The following is a 24,190-nucleotide window of genomic DNA, read 5'->3' as shown; positions in this document are numbered from 1 at the left end:
TTTATTTCTATTTCACATTTTTGTTTAATCATCTCATAATGTTTACCCTTTTATTTTATTTTAATTGTTAAACATCGATTTTAATTTATGGATTCAACAATTCCCATGTTGTTTATCCATGATTATTTTTATCGATATAGTGATAGTATTTCGCCGCGTTTCGATTAATCGCATATGACATTTCAATTATTGTCAACATGCGCAAACCGGCTTTGAGCACATTATTTAGGTTTTATGTGTCCCTCAATTTCCATCCGTATAAATCCCGATTTTACCTTTTTTTCGATTTAATTTTTAAGTGTGTTGTAGATATAATTTGTTGTGTTATTTTCTTCACATGACGTACTCTTGGGCCTTCTTACAATGAGACAGTTCTCTTGCACTTACACTCATACATTGCATTATTTGTCGTTTGGGCCCGATTTAACTATTTCATGATTTTGAATCCCCATTTGACAAAATGTACCCCACTCCCCCGATGTGTAATAATTTTATACTGTTTTATTTCTTTGTTTGTTTGACTGTTTAGTTAGATACTAACACAAGAATAAAATCAACCATTTCCAAAAGATCAAAAATAATTACTCGATCCAACGTCGAGTATTTTCTCAATAAACAAATCAATTCATTTCTCCCTCCTATTCTATTCCATTTCTTTCAAACTTTCATCAAACGCTTGATTCAACGTCAAGCCATTTTTCCTAATAAAAACTCAAAAAAATATTAATTCACAGTTAAGACCTTTTCAATAAGATGGAAGTGGAACGTGGTGTATACCGTGCACTCCTAAGACTAGGATTCGAGATGTATATCTCGCCAATCCTAGCTCTCGCCATCATCCAAATTTATCCATTTTGTTTTCTCTCAAACACTCATTCAAATTTCTCTTAAACGTCCATCAATACTTGATCTAGTGTCAAGTCATTTTTTATTACAAAACTCAAAATACCTAATTCTTATTTAACACTTTTTCAATAAAGGTGGAAATGGAACATGGTGTATACCGTGCACTCCTGAGATTAAGATTCGAGACGTATGCCTCGCCTATCTTAGCTCTCGCCACCGTCTAAAATTGTCAATGCGGTTTCTTCAAACCCTTTCTCAATCAAATTCCAAAATACTTAATTCCTATCTTAACCTCTTTCAATAAAGATGGAAATGGAACATGGTGTATACCATGCACTCTTGAGACTAGGATTCGAGATGTATATCTCGCTCATCCAAGTTCTCGCCATCACTCAAAACACATCAAACCAATCAATTTCTTTTTCTCGCCGCCGTGCGATTAACCCTTCAAACCTTTTCTCAAATGAAAGGTACTTTGTTTCAAAACAATGCAAGGCAATGTTTTTCCACCTGTTTTGGGTAGTCCAACAATGTTTTCGTCGATTTGACACAAAGTAGCTTTCGCTAAAATCGACCAACAAATAAAACATTTTTCTACCCAGAACTACGTAAGCCTTGATTTCTCTTTTGAGATACGTAGGAGCAGGATCTTTAAATCTTGTCAGGCCCACTAATAAAAAATCTTAGGTTTAGTCCTTCGTCAAAAATCCAAAAACATTTTCCTCTCTTTTACTCTTTCTTTCCCACCTAATAACTTGAAAAGCCTAATATTTCAACTAACACTAATGCACACAAACTGACCTAATGGTTCCCGTTGAGTACAACGGACGTGAGGGGTGCTAATACCTTCCCCTTGCGTAATCGACTCCCGAACCCTGATATTGGTTACGATGACCATATCTTATCCTTTCTTTTAGGGGTTTTATCGATATTTTCCCTTTCCCATTTTTGGGAATAAATAAAGTTCGGTGGCGACTCTGTTCAATCCATCATTGCGAGCGTGCGATCGTGCTTCGCTTTGAAGTCGTATCCCCATTTTTTCGAGGTGCGACAGATGGCGACTCTGCTGGGGATTGGGTGTTGTCCCCTAAGTGAGTCAAACCTAGTTAGGACGTTTGTGTGCCTTTGTTTGTTTAATTATGTGGCTTTTCCTTATTTGTTGCTTTTTACTATCTTTATTATTATATTGATATATCTGTTGTATATTGGTTCTATTGTGATTGTTGGTATTTGGGTATTTGATTGCGAACCATGTGGGAAAGACTCTACACCCGAGTCTAGAGTGAAAAAACATAAGATAGGACGATGGTTGAGTAGTACGGACTCCTGAGGTGAATACTTCGTAAGAGTCGGTACGAGAACCTCACTTAGAGTAGATCCTTTTGCAAATATTGTCGCCCGAGGTGTATACCTCGTAAGCTTCAATGTTTCAAAGGGGTCCATGACTCTAAGAACCTTTTAGAACATTGAACCTTTGGCCAACTAGGAATGATGGTTGCGTAGTATGGATTCCCGAGGTGGATACTTCGTAAGAATCGATACGAGAACCTCGCTCAGAATAGATTCTCTAGATGGAGTTGACGACCGGAAAGTATTTTCCGTAAGCGTCAAACAATCTTTTGAATCCATGACTCTGAGTACCCTGTCTAGAACCCAGTCGATGGTTGCGTAGTAAGGACTCCCGAGGTGAATACTTCGTAAGAGTCGGTACGAGAACCTCACCCAGAATAGATTCCCTTGATGGAGTTGACGACCGAAAAGTATTTCCCGTAAGCGTCAAACATTCTTGTGAATCAATGACTCTGGGGATCCTTTGTAACAAAGCCCTAGATCATACCCGGTGAGAACTCCGTTTTGGAAAAGCAATCAAGTTTATCCATACCTCGGACCTTTGAACCTATAAAAAAAACATTGCATCCATCCATTCATTGCATACGCATAAAAAGCAAAACTCTTAGCTTGAACCAAGAGTTTTGCAAACAAGATGCATCCATACATGCATTTTCCAAAAAGTGTCTCACTCCGCCCTTTCTTCCTCCAGTTTCACGCTGAATTTTCAACACCAGTATAATACTCGCGCAAGAGCAAGACAGAGAATGGCTGAACAAGAACAAGAGAGCGCCCAAGTTAGAGCTGAGCTGGACGAGATCAATGGAGGCATGTCCCAGATGCGAGAGATGTTGCAAGCTTTGACCTTCAGGTTTGAGATTCCACAAGCGACCATTATTTCAGAGACCACGGGCCTAGCAGTGGAAGTCCCACCCCAGAGGACGTTACGCTCAACCCTTCCTCCATATGGGCTACCCTATGACTTCGTCCCCCGAGCGGAGGTGGTGCACGACATGGGGCAATCTGTCCAACAAGCTGTGCCATTACCAGTTTACACCGATGCACGTCCAGTCATCGATACTGTGGTTCCACCAGCCACCTATGTTAGGCATGTTCCTCATTATGAAGATCAAAACCACATGTATCAGACTGTTGACTCAACTATTGCCGGTGACGAAGTAAGGTTTGAGGACTTCAGAGAGGTAAAGGAGAACATGCAGCTCCTTGAGAAGAAGTTCCGAGATCTAGAAGGAGACCACGTCTTTGGATCTGCTGCCAAAGAAATGTGTCTGGTGTTCGGGTTGGTGATTCCAGCCAAATTCAAAACTCCAGATTTCGACAAATACAAGGGGCATACTTGTCCAAAGAGCCATCTCATCATGTATTACCGCAAAATGGCTGCACACGTGGAGGACGACAAGCTGATGATCCACTATTTTCAGGATAGCTTGAGTGGGGCTCCTTCCAAATGGTACCTAAGTCTGGATCAGAATAGGATCAGGTGTTTCCAAGACCTGTCAAACGCGTTCATAAAGCACTATAAATACAACATGGACATGGCGCCTGACAGAAGACAGTTGCAGAGCATGCTCCAGCAGGACAAGGAGTCCTTCAAAGAGTACGCTCAGAGATGGAGGGAGCTGGCTTCTCAAGTCAAACCACCTCTAGCTGAGAAGGAATTGGCTGAACTGTTCATCGACACTGTCCAACCCCAATTCTACGAGAAGATGGTTGGAAGTGCTTCTTTGGGATTCTCCGAGCTTGTTGTTATAGGAGCTCGTGTTGAATATGGTGTAAGGAATGGCAAACTGGCGGTTGTAGCTGGAACTTCAAGTGTTAATCCAAAGAAGTTCTTTGGAGGGTTTCCTAGAAAGAAGGAAGAGGAAACGAATGATGTGAATGATGGTCAAGGAAGAGCTCCTCCAAGAAGGAGACCACAATAATATCCACCTCAGCAGTATGTTCAACAACCAATTCCCTATCAACCACCCATGTATCCCGTCCAGTATGCTCCGCAACCATACGTGGCTGCTGTGACGCCTGCATTCAATCAACATCCTGCTCAGGCTTATCAAGCGCCTCCAGCTTACCGACCAGCTCTAGTTCAGCAACGTGCTACGGCTCCTCCAGCTTATCAACAAGCACCTGCAGCTCCTGTTTATCAACATCCGAGAGCTCAAGCGCCAAGGCAAAATGCTCAAAACCAAAACAGAAGGCAAGGGGAGAGGGCGACCTTCAATCCAATCCCAATGTCGTACACTGAGCTTTATCCCTCCTTGTTGCAAAAAGGTTTGGTGGTTCCTAGACCTATGGGACCTCCACCTGACCGTCTTCCTCCATGGTACAACCCTAATGCACACTGTCCTTTCCATGAAGGTGCCCCCGGGCATGACCTAGAGGGTTGCTACGCTCTGAAGCATAGGGTTCGGGAATTGATTGAGAGCAAGATCTTGTCTTTTAAGGACACGGGACTGAATGTGAAGAACAATCCTCTTCCTCCCCATGGAGATCCTGCGGTGAACGCCATTTAAGATGCATCTAATGTTGTTATGGTTGAGAAGGTGGAGGATGTTAAGATTCCTTTAGCAGCATTCCATGCACGATTGGTGGAAGTTGGCCTAGTTAATGTGGATCATGACAACTGTGAAGAGTGTGCCACACACCCAAGAGGATGTCAGATGGTACGAGACAATATCCAAAACTTGATGGATGAAGGAGTGCTTCAAATATCCAGTGTTGTGAAGAACGAGGATGTGTTGGTAATTGAACCTTGTTTCAATTTACCTGAACCAGTTGAAATCCCTTACTATAGCAGAAGGGTGGCGCCTGAGAATAGTCAACCGTCGCCTGTGGAAATATGTATGCCCACGCCTTTTCCATATGAGAGCACCAAGGCCGTGCCTTGGAAATATGAGATTACTGCTGTGGATAAGGTTATTGAAGGAAGTGCAGACGCTGAAGTGATAGAAGTTGTAAGTGAAGATGTCACCAATATTGCAGGAATGAGCAGAATGACCCGTAGTGGTCGAATCTATACGCCCGAATTCAATGTGACTCCTCAAGGGCCAAACAAGGAATCAACGGTTGCAACTCCCACTAAAGAACCTGAAGTGGTCCAATCCGAAGATGCTGTTGAATTCTTGAAGTTAATCAAGAGAAGTGATTACAAAGTGGTGGATCAGCTGCATCAAACACCATCTAAGATCTCTATTCTTTCTCTGCTACTGAACTCCCAAGCCCATAGGGAGGCTTTATTGAAGGTGCTTGCTCAAGCTCATGTAACACAAAGCATAACAGTAGACCAATTTGATGGGGTAGTGGCAAACATCACAGCTTGTAATACTTTGAGCTTTAGTGGAGAGGAATTACCTGAGGATGGACAAAATCACAATCGTGCTCTCCATATCTCGGTAAAATGCAAAGATGATGCTTTGGCAAGAGTGTTGGTTGATACCGGATCTTCTCTGAATGTTATGCCAAAGAGAACACTCGCCAAGTTATCTTATCAAGGACCAGCTATGAAGCCTAGTGCCTTGGTAGTGAAAGCTTTTGATGGTTCCAGGAGAACCGTGATTGGAGAGGTTGAATTGCCCATATTGATTGGCCCTCACGTATTCCCGATTAATTTCCAAGTCATGGATATTAATCCAGCGTATAGCTGCTTATTGGGGCGTCCCTGGATTCATGTTGCAGGGGCAGTTACCTCCACCTTACATCAGAAAATGAAGTTTGTAGTGGACAATCAATTAATCATCATTTCTAGAGAGGAGGACTTTATGGTCAGTCACCTTTCATCCTTCAGATACATTGAGGCTGATGAGGACGCTTTGGAAACTTCTTTCCAAGCTCTTGAAATAGCCAATGCCACTTTTGTGGAAATGAAGGACCCTGTTGGGAAAGCTTGTTCATCTTTCGCTTCTCTAAAGAGCGCAAGGTCTAGCATCGAAGGAGGAAACCCTGAAGGTTGGGGTCAACTTATTGATATTCGTGAGAAGCATGATCGCTTTGGTCTGGGATATGTGCCTTCCGCTGCGAAAGGAGCCCGAGTCCCTACAAAGGACAACACCCGAAGCATCCAGGAAGTATTCCTTAGCACAGGATTCATCCATGGAGATCAGGTCAATGCAATTGAAGACAACACCGAAAATGAAGATGAGCCATGTTTGGTTTACCGGTGTGAGACAACTTTGAACAACTGGAAGGCGGTTGAGATCCCCGAAATTTTTCCTTTGTCAAAGTAATAATTGTTGTATTTTTCCTTTCAAATCCTTAGCTTTGCCCAAGGCTAATGGGTCATGTTGTAGGGCCCCTTTTCATTTTCAAATAATCATTATCAATGAATGAAAGGCATTTTGTTAAATTCTTTTTATTCATTTAATTGGCTTTCTCTTAAGAAAATGGCAATCTTTTCAAAAACAAAAAAAAACTTTTCATTTATGCATCTTTTATTTTTACTTTTTCTAAAAGAAATCAATCATTCAAACATGCAGAATAAATGATAACCCCGTTGAATCCAATGACTTTACTACCTCTCATAACTTTGACTCCCCTATCTACCAAGCGGAAGAGGAGGGTGAAGAAGATTGTTACATCCCCGACGAATTGGCAAGGTTGCTCGAGCACGAGCCCAAAGCCCTTCAGCCACATGAAGAACCAGTGGAAACAATCAACCTTGGCACAGAGGAAGAGAAGAAAGAAGTCAAAATCGGCACCACGCTTGAAGCAAGCATCAAAGAGAGATTGGTTAAGCTGCTACAAGAATATGTGGATGTATTCGCATGGTCATACCAGGATATGCCAGGTCTAGACACCGACATCGTTGAGCACAAGCTGCCACTTCAGCCAGATTGCCCGCCAGTAAAACAGAAACTCCGAAGAACGAGACTAGATATGGCTCTGAAGATTCGTGAAGAAGTCAAACGACAATTTGACGCTGGTTTTCTCGCAGTGGCGAAGTACCCACAATGGGTAGCTAATATTGTACCTGTTCCCAAAAAGGATGGTAAGGTGAGGATGTGTGTTGACTATAGGGATCTAAACAGAGCTAGTCCAAAAGACGATTTCCCTCTACCACACATTGATACTTTGGTAGACAACACTGCAAGATTTGCTGTCTTCTCCTTTATGGATGGTTTTTCTGGATACAATCAAATCAAGATGGCTCCAGATGACATGGAGAAGACCACTTTTATCACCCCTTGGGGTACTTTTTGCTACAAGGTAATGCCTTTAGGTCTCAAAAATGCTGGGGCAACTTACCAAAGAGCTATGGTCACTCTTTTCCATGATATTATGCACAAGGAGATAGAGGTCTATGTTGACAACATGATCGCCAAATCTCAGAATGAAGAAGATCATATGAGCCATCTAAAGAAGCTGTTTGAACGCCTCAGGAAGTTTAGATTACGATTAAACCCTGCAAAATGCACATTTGGTGTCCGTTCAGGGAAGTTGCTTGGTTTTATCGTTAGTCAACGAGGAATTGAGGTGGACCCTGACAAGGTCCGAGCTATACAAGAAATGCCTGCTCCACGCACCGAGCGAGAAGTCAGAGGTTTCCTTGGACGTTTGAATTACATCTCAAGGTTTATCTCACACATGACGGCCACGTGTGAGCCTATCTTCAAATTGCTTCGAAAAGATAAAGTTGTTGAATGGAATTCTGATTGTCAAAGTGCTTTTGAGAAGATCTGTCAATACTTGCAAGAGCCTCCTATTTTGATTCCACCTATCCCAGGAAAGCCATTAATCATGTATATGACTGTGCTTGAAGGATCAATGGGATGCGTGCTGGGGCAACATGACGAAACTGGTCGGAAAGAACATGCTATTTACTATCTGAGTAAAAAGTTTACCGATTGTGAAAGTCGATATTCGCTTTTGGAGAAAACTTGTTGCGCGCTAGCATGGGCCGCTCGTCGTTTAAGGCAGTACATGGTTTGCCATACTACTTTGTTAATCTCGAAGATGGATCCAATAAAGTATATCTTTGAGAAACCTGCCTTGACTGGAAGACTTGCCCGTTGGCAGATGCTTTTGTCAGAGTACGACATCCAGTACGTAACCCAGAAGGCAATCAAAAGAAGTGTGTTAGCAGATTATTTTGCTCACCAGCCAGTTGAAGACTATCAGCCATTGAAGTTTGATTTCCCCGATGAGGATATAATGGTGATAAAGGATTGTGAGATCCCCGACCCAGATGAAGGACCAGAACCAGGATCTCGATGGAAGCTCGCGTTCGATGGTTCTTCCAATTACAGTGGTCATGGTGTGGGAGCTGTTTTGATGAACCCAAATGGCGGCTTTACCCTTTTTACAGCAAGGTTATGTTTTGATTGTACGAATAATATCGCTGAATGTGAAGCTTGTATCCTTGGTCTTGAAGCTGCAATTGATCTCCGAATCAAGATCCTTGAGGTGTATGGAGATTCAGCCTTAGTGATCTATCAAGTCAAAGGTGAATGGGAGACCCGTGATGCGAAGTTGATCCCGTATCGTGCTCATGTTGTGAAAATGATAGAATACTTTGATGATATCACTTTCCATCACATCCCAAGAGTAGAAAATTAAGTGGCTGACGCTTTGGCAACATTAGCATCAATGTACCAAGTCAGATTCCATAATGAAGCTCCACTTATTCGAATCGAGCGAAGAGATGAGCCTGCTTACTGTCAGCTGATTGAAGAAGAAATTGATGGTAAACCTTGGTTTCATGATATCAAGCGATATCTTCTAAATCAAGAGTATCCAGAAGACGCTACATTGTTGGATAAGAAAACTCTGAGGAGGTTATCGTCCAAATTCTTTTTGAGCAATGATGTGCTTTACAAGAGAAACCACGACATGGTTCTGCTCAGATGCGTGGATAGACACGAAGCAGACATGTTAATCAAGGAAATTCATGAAGGATCCTTTGGGACCCATGTCAATGGACATGCCATGGCAAAGAAGATTTTGAGAGCTGGCTATTACTGGTTGACCATGGAATCCGATTGTTTCAGCTATGCTAGAAAATGTCATAAATGCCAAATTTATGCTGATAAAGTGCATGTACCGCCAACACTACTGAATGTTTTAACATCACCTTGGCCTTTCTCAATGTGGGGCATCGACATGATTGGTGCTATAGAGCCTAAAGCTTCCAATGGTCACCGCTTCATCCTGGTCGCCATCGATTACTTTACTAAATGGGTAGAGGCTGCTTCCTACACCAATGTGACGAGACATGTGGTTGCTCGCTTTATCAAGAAGGAGATTATCTGCCGTTATGGAAACCCAAGCAAGATCATCACCGACAACGGTTCAAACTTGAACAACAAGACAATGACAAAATTATGTGAGAGTTTCAAGATTGACCACCATAATTCTTCTCCATACCGTCCAAAAATGAATGGTGCTGTTGAAGCTGCCAACAAAAATATCAAGAAGATCCTGCAAAAGATGGTGAAAACTTATAAGGATTGGCACGAGATGTTACCCTTTGCTTTGCATGGATACCGGACCTCGGTCCGCACTTCAACAGGGGCAACCCCATTCTCCTTAGTATATGGGATGGACGCAGTCCTCCCAATCGAAGTAGAGATACCTTCCACGAGAATATTGATGGAAGCCAAGCTGGATGAAGCTGAATGGGTCCAGAATAACTATGATCAACTTAATCTCATTGATGAGAAGCGAATGACCGCTTTGTGCCATGGACAATTGTACCAACAACGAATCAAGAAAGCGTTTGACAAAAAGGTCCGTCCTCGAGAGTTCAAAGAAGGAGATCTCGTGCTCAAGAAGATCTTGCCAGTACACAAAGATTCACGTGGGAAGTGGACTCCCAACTATGAAGGCCCATACGTTGTAAAGAGAGCATACTATGGAGGTGCTCTATTTCTCACAACTATGGATGGCGAAGAGCTCATTCACCCTGTGAACTCTGATGCAGTCAAAAGATACTATGCCTGACAAATCCCGGTGGACTGAAAACCCGAAAGGGCGATCCAGACAAAAGTTAGGGATAAAAAAAAATGGTAGCTCGCTAAGTTGAAAACCTGAAAGGGCGACTTAGGCAAAAAGGAGCGTCCCGGTGGATTGAAAACCCGAAAGGGCGATCCAGGCAAAAATTAGGGACAAAAGGCATAGACTGCATCGGTTCGTCACTGATCAATATAGAAGAGCTAAAAATGCAAGATCAATCTAGTTACTCCCTTCAAAAGCGAGGTCTCGTGGAGTCATTGTTATTAGGGATAGTAGTAGTCATGGCGATTCAATGTAAACCTTTCCCTATTGCCATTTTCAAATTTGTAATATTCCATGGAGCTACGCTATTTGTGTGCTACCATTCTTGAATAAATACAAGTTTGCCCATCAAATTCTATCATTTGCTGTTTTTCTCTGATTTTCTTTGTTATGCAGAGTGTCATTTATTTGTTAATAATGAAATTTTGAACTCAAAAAGATTTTTTTCAACATATTGAGAAACACAATTTTGCTTTGACATGTGGAAATATTAAAAGGAAATCTTTCGTCTTTCCCCGCAAGTCTCAAGTTGCAAGGCTCCCCCTGGATGATCAACATTTATCTCCAGAGAGCATAATTTTACCATTCTTTGGAAGGATTATTGGGTCAGTTGTAACTATTCAGCTTGATAGATACTCCTTTGATGCATTTACTCACTCCTTTGGTTGAGTTATTGGTGTTGAGTATTCAGTACCTCCATAAAGCTTTCCCTAATTTCCAGTCTGTATATTGTCAGCATTTGCATTTCATGATCATTTATACATCATGCATATAAGCAAAATCCAAATCATGCATAGCCCGAAGTGCTTCGCGCTCATTTGCATAATCTCAGGTCTCGTTGTTGATTGTATCCCTTGACCTCTGAGACCCGTTGTTACTGGCATCGTCTGTTAATTCTGGTTGTCACCAGTGTCTTTGACCCAATCCAGTTGTAACTGGTATCCTTTAAGGTCTGGTTGTAACCAACATTTATTTTTAAACCCAATTGTCGTTGGTATCACTGTCAATCTGTTTGTAAATACATTTGTGATTTGATATCTGAAGTTTGGTTGTCGCCGACATCATTTTAAGTCCAGTTGTTGCTGGCAAACTCCGTTGTAGCCGGTAATTGTTTACTATTGGCTTTCATCAAGTCCAATTGTTGTTGGCAAAATCCGTTAGAAGTTGGTTGTAGTCCATTACTTACGGTTAAAAGTCCAATTATTGTTGGCACGAATAGAGAGTTTAATTACCCTGTCTTTCCTGATGGTTCCGTGAAAGTCATGTATGACTTATCATCCTGAGGAATTTCCAGAAGCTTGGAGGTTCTTTGTGTTAGAAAACTCCAATGATGTTCCTTCGTATGTTTTCCAATATTCTCAGGTCATGTATGAACCTATTGGTAAAACTCCCTTTGATTTTTTCCAAGTGTTGTCAGGTCATGTATGAACCTGTTGTTGAAAATTCTTTGAACGTTCCTGTTTTGTCAGGTCATGTATGAACCTGTTGTTCAGCTTTTATTTCAGTATTACCAGGTCATGTATGAACCTGTTGCTGAACCTTTTGTTCCAATGTTGACAAGTCATGTATGAACTTGTTGTGGAAGTTTTCTCAAAAGGTTCAAGTTGGTCATCAGGTCATGTATGAACCTGTTGATACACTCTTTTGGAATTTATCTGAGTTTGTTAGGTCATGTCTGAACCTGCTGTCAGAAAATTCTTTGAATATTCCTGTTTTGTCAGGTCATGTATGAACCTGTTGCTGAACCTTTTGTTCCAATGTTGTCAAGTCATGTATGAACTTGTTGTGGAAATTTTCTCAAAATATTCAAGTTTGTCATCAGGTCATGTATGAACCTGTTGATATACTCTTTTGGAATTTTTCTGAGTTTGTTAGGTCATGTCTGAACCTGCTGTCAGAACTTCTTGATATTCTTTAGCATTGTCAGGTCATGTATGAACCCGTTGTTGTTGAGCCTTTATTCCAGTATTACCAGGTCATGTATGAACTTGTGGCTGAACCTTTTATTCCAGTGTCGGCAAGTCATGTATGAACTTGTTGTGGAAATTTTCTCAAAGTATTCAAGTTTGTCATCAGGTCATGTATGAACCTGTTGATTTACTCTTTTTAATTTTTCTGAGTTTGTTAGGTCATGTCTGAACCTACTGTCAGAAATTCTTGATATTCCCCAACATTGTCAGGTCATGTATGAACCTGTTGTTGAGCTTTCATTCCAGTATTACCAGGTCATGTATGAACCTGTTTTGAAGAATCTTTCTCTATGTTTATTTCAGTGTTGTCAGGTCATTTATGAACTTGTTGATACACTCTTTTTGATTTTTCTGTTTGTTGTCGAGTCATGTTTGAACTTGCTGTCAGAACCGTTCTTGGTATTCCCCAACATTTTCAGGTCATGTATGAACCTGCTGTTGAGCTTTTATTCTTGTATTACCAGGTCATGTCTGAACCTATTTTGAAGAATTTTTTCCAATATTGTCAGGTCATGTATGAACCTGTTGCTGAACCTTTTGTTTCAATGTTATCAGGTCATGTATGAACCTGTTGTAGAAATTTTTCTTATTCGGGTTTAGTAAGTCATGTGTGAACTTACTGCCAAAATCTCTTGTATTCTAAGTGTCGTTCATCGAATTTCACTTTAAGTACTCTCTAGTGTGTGTCTGATTCTCCAACAAGATTGTTTTCCCCAGCGAGTTGGTTTTTACCATTTGTCTGTCTCCCTGTGGACCATCAACATTCCCCACAGATCGGTCTGTCCAGTAGCATCTCCTGTTAAGGATTCACTGTGTCCCTAATAGATAAATTCAAAAAAGTAAAGAGTCATGCATCCATGCATATCATATCATAACATTTGCATTTTTCAGGATCAAAATCTGGGTCTCCATAGTATTTAACCATCCCCCACTGCGATCCGATGAAAATTGCTGCTTCATTTTCCTCTGGTGGAGGATGTTTAAATAGGGGCAACTGTCATACCCCGATTTTGGCCCTGAAAAAAATTTCCCATCAATCATTCGTTTGCATTCTTTCTTCATTCACCTTCATACATGTTCATGTTTACTATTTCATATTTTTTACGTTTTTCACATTCCAAATTTACATTCATATTTTCTTCATTCACATTGAAAAAAATTCCATTCATATTCAAGAATTTCCACATACTCATTCATAGTTCGATTACTTCGTTCGTTCATTCAATCATTATCATCCATGCACATGGCATATGAATAACTTATAATAAAAAAAACATCATCATCATCAAAACCATGTTTGCCAAGAAGTTGTTGCACAAAGCTGTCCACCACCATTTCAACCACAAGTTTCAGCAGCATAGTAGTTTGCAATCAACTGAATTGGATCCGAGAATTGTAATTCACTATGGCATTCCGTCTTCTGCTTCACTTCTTGCTTTTGATTCCATTCAATGACTCTTGGCTATTGGGACTTTGGATGGAAGACTTAAGATGAGCACGACTTGTTTTCTGTGATAAAGTTTGACGCCGAGGAAGGACAACTTTTGAAGTCATCTAATCATTTATCAGTTAAGTTTCTAAGGGAAGCTGTCGGGTTTCCAGAGTCCAGCGATCAACCAATTGTCGGATTACTATCGTAGCCTATTTCTTCTGGGAACAGATTGTTGGTTACATTTCAAGATGGATGTTTCCGAAGCTAAAATTGTGTTCCTTGGTGGAGGAAAGGATCTAGAATTGAAAGATGACGGCGGTAACACTTCTGAAAAGGACACCTGTCATACCCCAAAATTTACCCGCTAATATTACAAGACATTTTTCAAGGCACTCCAACTTATTGTTCAAGACATTGACCTTAAAGGAGCAAGGACCCAGCTCACAAATGGCCCAATCCAGAAAAAGAATCAAACTGGCATGCTCGCTAGGCGAGCAACTCCTTCGCCTAGCGAACCCTTCGCTATGCCACTCGCCTAGCGAAGCTTGCGAATACCAGAAAATTCTGGGCTTCATTCTGAGCCCATTAGGTCACGAAAAAGCATTATAAATACCAACATTTCAGTCAGAAAGGGGGAAAAAACGAAAACGGAAGGAAGACGGGAGCAAGAGCGAAGGCACAGCAAACCCTGGAGGCTAACCCAGAGAATTCAGAGCAACCCTAAAGGAAACCCTGAAGGAAACTCCTCTGCATCAAGGTCACCTCCGCCCAACTCAATCCGACTTACCAATTCAAGGTTCCAATTCGATTGCAAACAGGTTTGCATTACTATTACTGCTTTAGGTGCTTAACTTGCATGTGATATTATAATTGAATTCATAAACATATTTGAGGTTTTGCATGTGAATTTAAGTGTGCCTGAATATCGTAATGCTGAACCATGTGATTTCTGTATTGGATGCCATAGGGCGCGAAGCACGCTGAGATTGTACTGTTCTGAAATTCAAAACCCGCAGTCGCCCGCTAGCACATCGCTAAGCGAGCATGTAGCGAGTATTCGCTAGGCGAGGCAGAAGCGAACGTGACAGTCGCTAATATTTGGATTGTTCTGTTCTATGCTTATCTGATCTGTTCCATTTTAATCATGCGTTATTTTGCCTGACATTCCTACTGCTGTGTTTCTTTTGCGGTGTAATCCTCGATTGCACCCTGATTTGGTATCCTGACTTGTGTGCTGAATGTTGTAAGGGTTCACATATTCCCAGGAAAAAGTAGCTGACTAGGTATTCCACTTTATTTGTGGGATACCCTGGTGGAGATTCATCCTAATTACCTAATTGATTTTAATATGGAGATTCATCCTAATTACCTAATTGATTTTAATGTAGAGATTCATCCCAATTATTTAATCGATTTTAATGTGAACCTAATTACTTAATTGATTACAACTACCTAATTGATTGTAAAATAGTGCCGTGGATTTTGGTGATCTTGGACCTCTCTTTGTTGCCTTACGATATTACGGTATTATGGTCATGTCCCGCGAATGTGGGGATACACCTAGCAAAGACCCTTCGGTTAAATCATCATGTCCCAATAAAATAAATCATAGTCCCTCGGATGTTGCCTGCGAATATACGATTTTGCCCCTCGATGACCCTTCGTTGTAGCCTACGGTTAAATGATGATTGTCCTTTCGAATGCTAAGGTATCCTTACAAAGGTTGCCTTCAATGACCAATCAATGACCCTACGATGACCCTCTTACATCCAGAGGACAAAACTACTTACTTCTCAATAGTAAGGACAGTTTTACCCTCATAAGGATAGGAAACGCCCCTAAAGACCTTGGGTAGGTATAACTCTTAATTTCTTACTCACAACTTAAAATACTTCTCACACCTCACACCTTTCAAAACTAAACGAGATAACCACTTTGTATACATTCATACAAGAATCATTACAAAGTTAAATTCTCCTTTTCAAAACATTTCCTAAACACTTCTCAAACACTTTTTCAAACAAGAAAAACATAAGTGATTAAGCAATTAAGAGCCCATGGATAACCATGGATACAAAGGGTGCTAACACCTTCCCTTTGTATAATGTACCTCCCGAACCCAAAATCTGATGAAGGTCTTTCCTGTTCTTTTCCACCTTTCCTTATGGGATAAAAGAAAAGTCGGTGGCGACTCTTGCTAACCGCGACATTTGCTTTCTAAAGCAAAAACACACAAAGTCAGTTCACCGTATGACAGAACTGGCGACTCTGCTGGGGATACTTAAAGAGAGGTTACCTTAAAAACAAGATCACTTATTTGAATTGTCTGATTTACTTTTAAGGGATTGCTTGGGTATGTCATGCTTGAGTGAAAGATCCTACACCCGGATCTAGTGTACCTTAGGTAAGTAGCAAAAGATCATCGCGACTATCCGGCGTATACTGGAATGGTTAAAATGATGGCTACGGTTAATGTGACACTTTGGATGTCCTGATGTTCCTCATGTTTACTTGAGGAAAAATTTGGCTTCCGCGTGGTGTCATCAAAGCATTAACCAGACCTTGTAGAACCCTAATTGACTCATCCTAGCCATTAGAAAGTAGTGAGATAACTGACTTCGGTTCCGACTGGGGTTAGTTGAGACTCGATACTACACTCTTTGAGATTGGACTTTAGGGAAGCTTCGGTCAACCACTTGGTGTTGCACTGAAGTGGACTTAAAGGAAGGTCAATGATTTGAGATCCTTCTAGAACCCGGTTACTATTCTAGGACAGGTTGAACCAACCAAACTTCAGTGGGGAGGGTACTTACCTAAGGAACTCATGCAAGCCTTAAAACCTAGGAATGATTGTTGTGTGACTTGTCTATGCTTGTTACTTGTTATTTACATAACATCATAACATTATGGCATTGTACTAACCATTTCAAGGACTTCAAACATTAAAAACATTTCATACATTGCATAGCATAACATAACATTGCATAACAGGTACTCTAAGGGGATCAATGTTCTCACGATCTTCCTATTGCAAACAGAAAAATGGACCTCGAACAAACTGTCAAAGATCTCCAGGTTCAGAATGCTCAATTCCAGGAGATGATCTTGAACTTATCCAAGGGGCAGGAGGAACTGAAGGCTCTCTTGCTCGAGAAGAAAAAAGACAAGAAACCTGTGAGTTACATTAACCCGGGAAGAAGGCTTAAAGGACAGGCTGCAGGAGTCAAGATTAGGATTCCGAAGGATCAAGAAGAGGGGACAGAAAATGATTCGGAAGATGAGAATGCTGACCCTTTCAACCATGAGGACGATGATGAAGATTATGAAAATGAACTGTACTCTCCAAAAGATGCTAAATATAAGTTGCTGGAAGAACGTATGCTAGTTATGGAGGGTCAGAAGGCGCCCAGTCTGGATTTCGAAAGCTTAGGTCTGGTCTCTGATGTGATCATTCCCCGCAAATTCAAGGTCCCCGCTTTCACTAAGTATGATGGGGCATCTTGTCCTCAGATGCATCTGAGAGCTTATGTGAGAAAGATTCAGCCGTATACCACTGATAGGAAACTATGGATCCATTTCTTCCAAGAGAGTTTGTCTGGCACACAGTTAGAATGGTACTATCAGCTTGAGAGCTCTGACATCCGCACCTGGACTGATTTAGCGACAGCTTTCTACAAGCACTACCAGTATAATTCTGAGTTGGCACCTACTCGGCTACAGTTGCAGAATATGACTATGGGATCTAAAGAAAGCTTCAAAGAATATGCTCAGAAATGGAGAGATTTGGCTGGCAGAGTCAAACCCCCTATGACTGATCGAGAATTAGTGGACATGTTCATGAGCACACTGACTGACCCATTCTACAGCCATCTATTGAGGAGTTCCTCGTCGGGTTTCACCAAACTTATATTAACAGGTGAACATGTTGAAAACGGCATTCGAAGTGGAAAGATACAGACGGCTACCTCTGATCCTCCGGAGACTCCTAATGACATCACTGCCCCTCTGCCTAATCATGACGAGACTGTCAATGCTGTGGAAGATGCTGATAACGATTGTGACTTGGATAGTTGGATTTTCCTAACAATTGGTGACGAACTCAATAATGGGAAGGCTGAAGACACTATCCTGATTTCCTTTAGTCAGGAGTAATTGTTATTGCTTATTTTAATGTATTAAATTTTGTTAAAGGTTTTGTCATTTTTATAAGCATATTCACATTCAATAAATCAATGGACCTTTTTGCATTCAAATATTGCGCTCTTTATCTTTCCTGTCATCTTTCAAATAAGCTATGTTTTCTTGCACACACTCACGTAACAATTTGTCGATCCATATCCACTCTGGATCTTGTTGGTAATAACTCTGCTACTGTTCATTATGACTTTGAAAATCCGATCTACCAAGCCGAGGATGGAAGTGAGGAAGATTGTGAAGTACCTGAGAACTTTCCAGACTATTACTGCAAGAAGAAAAGACCATACAGCCGCAGGAATAATCAATTGAAACTGTGAACCTGGGTACTGAAGTAGACAAGAAAGAAGTCAAAATAGGAGCAGGCTTGGAAAACAGTGTCAAAGAAAGATTGAGTCGGATGTTACGTGACTATGTAGAGGTTTTCGCTGGAAAAATCAAGAGATGATATGGAATGATGAATGTCAAAATCAAGAAGCATCTCCAAGAACCCATAAATCCGATGCCACCAGTTGAAGGAAGGCCTCTAATCATGTATTTGACCGTGTTAGAAAATTCAATAGGGTGTGTGTTGGGGCAACATGACGAGTCTGGTCGAAAAGAGCATGAAATATACTACCTTAGCAAAAGGTACCGACTGTGAAACAAGATACTCACAGCTCGAGAAAGCTTGCTGTGCTTTGGCTTGGGCTGCTCGCCGACTAAGACAGTATATGTTGAATCATACCACTTTATTGATTTCTAAGATGGATCTTATCAAATATACATTTGGAAAACCTGCTCTCTCCAATTTGAACAACAAGATGATTACTGAGCTCTGCACGCAGTTCAAAATAAAACACCATAACTCTTCTCCGTACCGGCCAAAGATGAACGGCGCCGTGGAGGCTGCTAATAAGAATATTAAGAAGATTATACAAAAGATAACAGTAACATACAAAGACTGGCATGAGATGTTACCATTTGCTCTTCATGGGTATCGCACTTCAGTACGCACTTCGACAGGGGCAACTCCTTTCTCTTTAGTCTACGGAATGGAAGCCGTCTTCCCAGTGGAAGTTCAGATTCCCTCTCTAAGAATCATGAAAGAGGCGGGCTTAGATGAAGATGAATGGATTCAGACTCGACTCGATCAGATAAATTTGATTGATGAGAAGAGACTTGCGGCTGTTTGTCATGGGCAGATATATCAGAAGCGCATGACTCAGGCATTTAACAAAAAGGTCAAGAGACGGGTGTATCAAATTGGCGACTTGGTAATCAAGCGTATCATTCTACCACAAGGTGATCCCAGAGGCAAATGGACCCCCACATACGAAGGGCCATTTGTAGTTAAGAAGGTATTCTCTGGTGGAGCCAGGATACTTGCTACAATGGATGGCGAAGACTTCCCACATCTCGTGAACGCAGACATAGTCAAAAAATACTACGCATAAAAGAGACCCGCTAGGTCGACGTACCTAGGCAAAAGTAAGGGCATCCCGGCGAACCAAAAGGGTTCGGGTAAAAATTAGGGATAAACATATAAAAATGTACACCCGGCAAGTCGAAAACCTAAAAAGGCGACTTGGGCAAAAAAGGGTATCCTGGTGGACTGAAAACCTGAAAAGGCGGTCCAGGCAAAAATTAGGGATTAAAGCGTATGACTATGTCCCGTTCTCGGTCAGCTTCACCCAAGTCAAAGGGACTGAACAAGCCAATCACTTCTATCCGACAGCAGGAGATGAGACGCTTGAAGACATAATGACAGTAGCAGAATTAAAATCAATAGGACTTTTCCTTCATAGCTTTTTCTTTATGTTCTCGACAATTTCCTCTTACTAGGATTTCTGTCTCTTTGTACACAAATTGCTTGTTTATAGGCCCTCTTTCAAAATCAATACAATTTCATTTCCAAAAAGATGCTTTGTTTTACTTTTTCTGTTTGTTTGCGTAAACGTCCATTGATTTAGATTGAATTGATATATGCATTTGAATATGATCAATGTTTATCAAAAATACATGTATAAAACGGAAATAGCAATTACAAAAGACTTCAGGATCGAGGAGAAGGTCTAACCATGCGTTCCAATGAATCCGGTTGCTAATTCTATTCCCCAGCATAAACCAGTTATTTCCCAGAAGAGGTTGGCACCACCAGACAGACTGGTCATCTATTCCGTCCCCAGCCAGGCTATGTTGAGTGTTTCCACCATCAGACAGAAATCAAGTATCCCCGGCTAAGAAAGGGTCATCAATACAAATATCTCCAACCAGAAGATGGGGATTTATTTTCCCCAGGGAGTCGCCAGAAAAAACTTTTCAGACGCATAATTCACTCATTACATCATTTCACAGCATACGCATGCATACATTGTTCGCATTTACTTTCATAAGCATAAAACATCTCATGCATCATGACATGGCATGAAGCTAACTTTATTTTTCAGGTTAATTATCCTCCGGATACAGTCAAAATAAAGATCCATTCAGACGGACATCTTTATCGATCACATTTACATCTTTCAGATATAATCCACATGAACATCCGTTCGGACAAGCATTCTGATATCCTCCTAGTGATGGCATCTTTAAGTCCATCCCAGACATTTATTGCAAATACAACATATGCAAATGTTATCAGATACAGCCTAGCGTACGGTTCATTCTGATTCAGCCCAACATATGATTCCTTCAATTACTCCAATACAGTCTAGCATACGACCCATTTGGATCTTCATTCCTCAGATACTACCTAGCGTGCGGTATATTCCGAGGTGTAGTCTAGCGTACGACTACTTTTCGTCAGATACAGCCTAATGGACGGCTCATTCTGCAACTCAGATACGATCTAGCGTACGATCCATTCTGACCTTTATTTCCCAGATACAGCCTAATGGACGGCTCATTCTGCAACTCAGATACTACATAGCGTACGGTACATTCTGAAACGTGGTCTAGCGTACGACTACCCTTTCATCCTCAGATACATCCTGATGGACAACTCATTCTGCAACTCGGATACGATCTAGCGTACGATCCATTCTGATCTTTCCTCCCCAGCAAAGTCATCCGCCTAATGAACAACTCACTCTGCTATTCAGATACGGTCTAGCGTATGATCCATTCTGATCCCTTATCTCCAGCATCGTATAACACACTCTGACTCCCCAGCGAAGTCGACAGCATAATGGAGGACTCACGATACGGTCTAGGGAATGACCCGGTATGACACCCATGTCTTCAGATATCGTCTAATGTACGACGCACTCCGAAGTTCTCGTCATCAAACTTCCTGGAGGGCATCTTTAAGCCCATCTCCATCAAGACTAACTTTTAATTAACAAGTGCAAATTTTTGGGGCATTCTAGTGTTCAATATTCTTCCACCTCCAGATCACGAATGGCGTACACACCGTTCTAACTCTCTCGGTTCAAGAATATTGAACAGGGGCAGCTGTCATACCCCAAAATTTACCCGCTAATATTACAAGACATTTTTCAAGGCACTCCAACTTATTGTTCAAGACATTGACCTTAAAGGAGCAAGGACCTAGCTCACAAATGGCCCAATCCAGAAAAGACTCAAACTGGCATGCTCGCTAGGCGAGCAACTCCTTCGCCTAGCGAACCCTTCGCTATGCCACTCGCCTAGCGAAGCTTGCGAATACCAGAAAATTCTGGGCTTCATTCTGAGCCCATTAGGTCACAAAAAAGCATTATAAATACCAACATTTCAGTCAGAAAGGGGGAAAAAAAACGAAAACGGAAGGAAGACGGGAGCAAGAGCGAAGGCACAACAAACCCTGGAGGCTAACCCAGAGAATTCAGAGCAACCCTAAAGGAAACCCTGAAGGAAACTCCTCTGCATCAAGGTCACCTCCGCCCAACTCAATCCGACTTACCAATTCAAGGTTGCAATTCGATTGCAAACAGGTTTGCATTACTATTACTGCTTTAGGTGCTTAACTTGCATGTGATATTATAATTGAATTCATAAACATATTTGAGGTTTTACATGTGAATTTAAGTGTGCCTGAATATCGTAATGCTGAACCATGTGATTTCTGTATTGGATGCCATAGGGCACGAAGCACGCTGAGATTGTACTGTTCTGAAATTCAAAACCCGCAGCCGCTCGCTAGCACATCGCTAAGTGAGCATGTAGCGAGTATTCGCTAGGCCTTCGCTAGGCGAGGCAGAAGCGAACGTGACAGTCGCTAATATTTGGATTGTTCTGTTCTATGCTTATCTGATTTGTTCCATTTTAATCATGCGTTATTTTTCCTGACATTCCTACTACTGTGTTTCTTTTGCGGTGTAATCCTCGATTGCACCCTGATTTGGTATCCTGACTTGTGTGCTGAATGTTGTAAGGGTTCACATATTCCCAGGAAAAAGTAGCTGACTAGGTATTCCACTTTATTTGTGGGATACCCTGGTGGAGATTCATCCTAATTACCTAATTGATTTTAATATGGAGATTCATCCTAATTACCTAATTGATTTTAATGTGGAGATTCATCCCAATTATTTAATCGATTTTAATGTGAACCTAATTACTTAATTGATTACAACTACCTAATTGATTGTAAAATAGTGTCGTGGATTTTGGTGATCTTGGACCTCTCTTTGTTGCCTTACGATATTACGGTATTATGGTCATGTCCCGCGAATGTGGGGATACACCTAGCAAAGACCCTTCGGTTAAATCATCATGTCCCTATAAAATAAATCATAGTCCCTCGGATGTTGCCTGCGAATATACGATTTTGCCCCTCGATGACCCTTCGTTGTAGCCTACGGTTAAATGATGATTGTCCCTTCGAATGCTAAGGTATCCTTACAAAGGTTGCCTTCAATGACCAATCAATGACCCTACGATGACCCTCTTACATCCAGAGGACAAAACTACTTACTTCTCAATAGTAAGGACAGTTTTACCCTCATAAGGATAGGAAACGCCCCTAAAGACCTTGGGTAGGTATAACTCTTAATTGCTTACTCACAACTTAAAATACTTCTCACACCTCACACCTTTCAAAACTAAACGAGATAACCACTTTGTATACATTCATACAAGAATCATTACAAAGTTAAATTCTCCTTTTTAAAACATTTCCTAAACACTTCTCAAACACTTTTTCAAACAAGAAAAACATAAGTGATTAAGCAATTAAGAGCCCATGGATAACCATGGATACAAAGGGTGCTAACACCTTCCCTTTGTATAATGTACCTCCCGAACCCAAAATCTGATGAAGGTCTTTCCTGTTCTTTTCCACCTTTCCTTATGGGATAAAAGAAAAGTCGGTGGCGACTCTTGCTAACCGCGACATTTGCTTTCTAAAGCAAAAACATACAAAGTCAGTTCACCGTATGACAACACCAATCTTCCAGCCGATATTTTAGAGCAAAATCTCAGAGACAAAGAGATAAGTGCTCTTTGCTGGGCATCTTCTGATGACTCCATTCTCGCTGTTGGATACTTAGACGGAGATATCCTGTTCTGGAACTTGTCATCTGCAGCACCTTCAAAAGGTCAACAAACCACTTCCTCTAAAAACGTTATTAGGCTACAATTTTCAAACGCAGAAAGAAGAATCCCGGTCATTGTCTTACAATGGTCCAATAATCGCAAATCTCACAACGATTGTACTGGTCAGTTGTTTGTCTATGGTGGTGAAGAATTTGGTTCGGAAGAAGCTTTGACTGTTTTAAATCTCGAATGGTCATCTGGGATGGAGTCATTAAGATGCACTGATTGTGCAGACCTTACACTTAACGACACTTTCGGAGACTTGATTTTACTGCCAAGTCTAGGAGAAAGGGATTTGAATAACAAAGACGATCTTTTTGTGCTAACAAACCCTGGACAAATACACTATTACGATAATGATAGCTTGTCTACATTATTGTCTCAGCAGAGTAGGACATCATCTGTATCGGCACAGGAGTTTCCGGTGCTAATACCTATGGCCGATCCATCTTTGACCGTTGCAAAACTCATCAAGTTGCCGAGTCAGTTAAACTCATCAAAAACTCTAGCTGAGGTAGCCTCAATTCTGAAAACTAGCACAAAACCTGGCTCATCTAGCTTTGCAAATTGGCCCTTAACCGGGGGTGTTCCTAGCCACTTGTCCACTGTTAAAGGTGCCGGAGTTGACAGAGTTTACTTCGTGGGATATTCTAATGGATCTGTCCTTCTGTGTGATGCCACACATCCAATCTTGTCTTATATTTGCTACATAGAAGGAGAGGCTAATGGTGTGTGGAAATTTGGTGGAACTATCAAACCTGCAACACAGCAACAATAGGACCAAGAAACCGAAGAGATTCAACATGGTCCTTTACCCGTCGAACAACTTCAGACATCTGGTATAGTTACAATTGATGTTAAGAAGCTTGAAGATGCGGGTATTTGCGCTGTCGAG

The 24,190-nt window shown here is 41.3% G+C and overlaps 1 protein-coding gene across 1 annotated transcript in view; it reads left to right on the top strand.

The window, feature by feature from the left end:
- The window catches only part of LOC127131266 (uncharacterized), a 29,729-nt gene extending 5,656 nt beyond the window's left edge, over window positions 1–24,073 (top strand). Inside the window, exon 2 of the mRNA XM_051060195.1 lies at window positions 23,810–24,073. Within this exon, the coding sequence (XP_050916152.1) occupies window positions 23,810–24,073 (264 nt within the window). The remainder of the gene's footprint in view (window positions 1–23,809) is intronic.
- Window positions 24,074–24,190: the final 117 nt, after the last annotated feature.

Source organism: Lathyrus oleraceus, chromosome 1, assembly GCF_024323335.1.
Source record: "Lathyrus oleraceus cultivar Zhongwan6 chromosome 1, CAAS_Psat_ZW6_1.0, whole genome shotgun sequence".
NCBI lineage: Eukaryota > Viridiplantae > Streptophyta > Magnoliopsida > Fabales > Fabaceae > Lathyrus > Lathyrus oleraceus.
The sequence above is the reverse complement of the archived record's forward strand: the minus strand, read 5'-3'. Positions and strand labels throughout refer to the sequence as shown.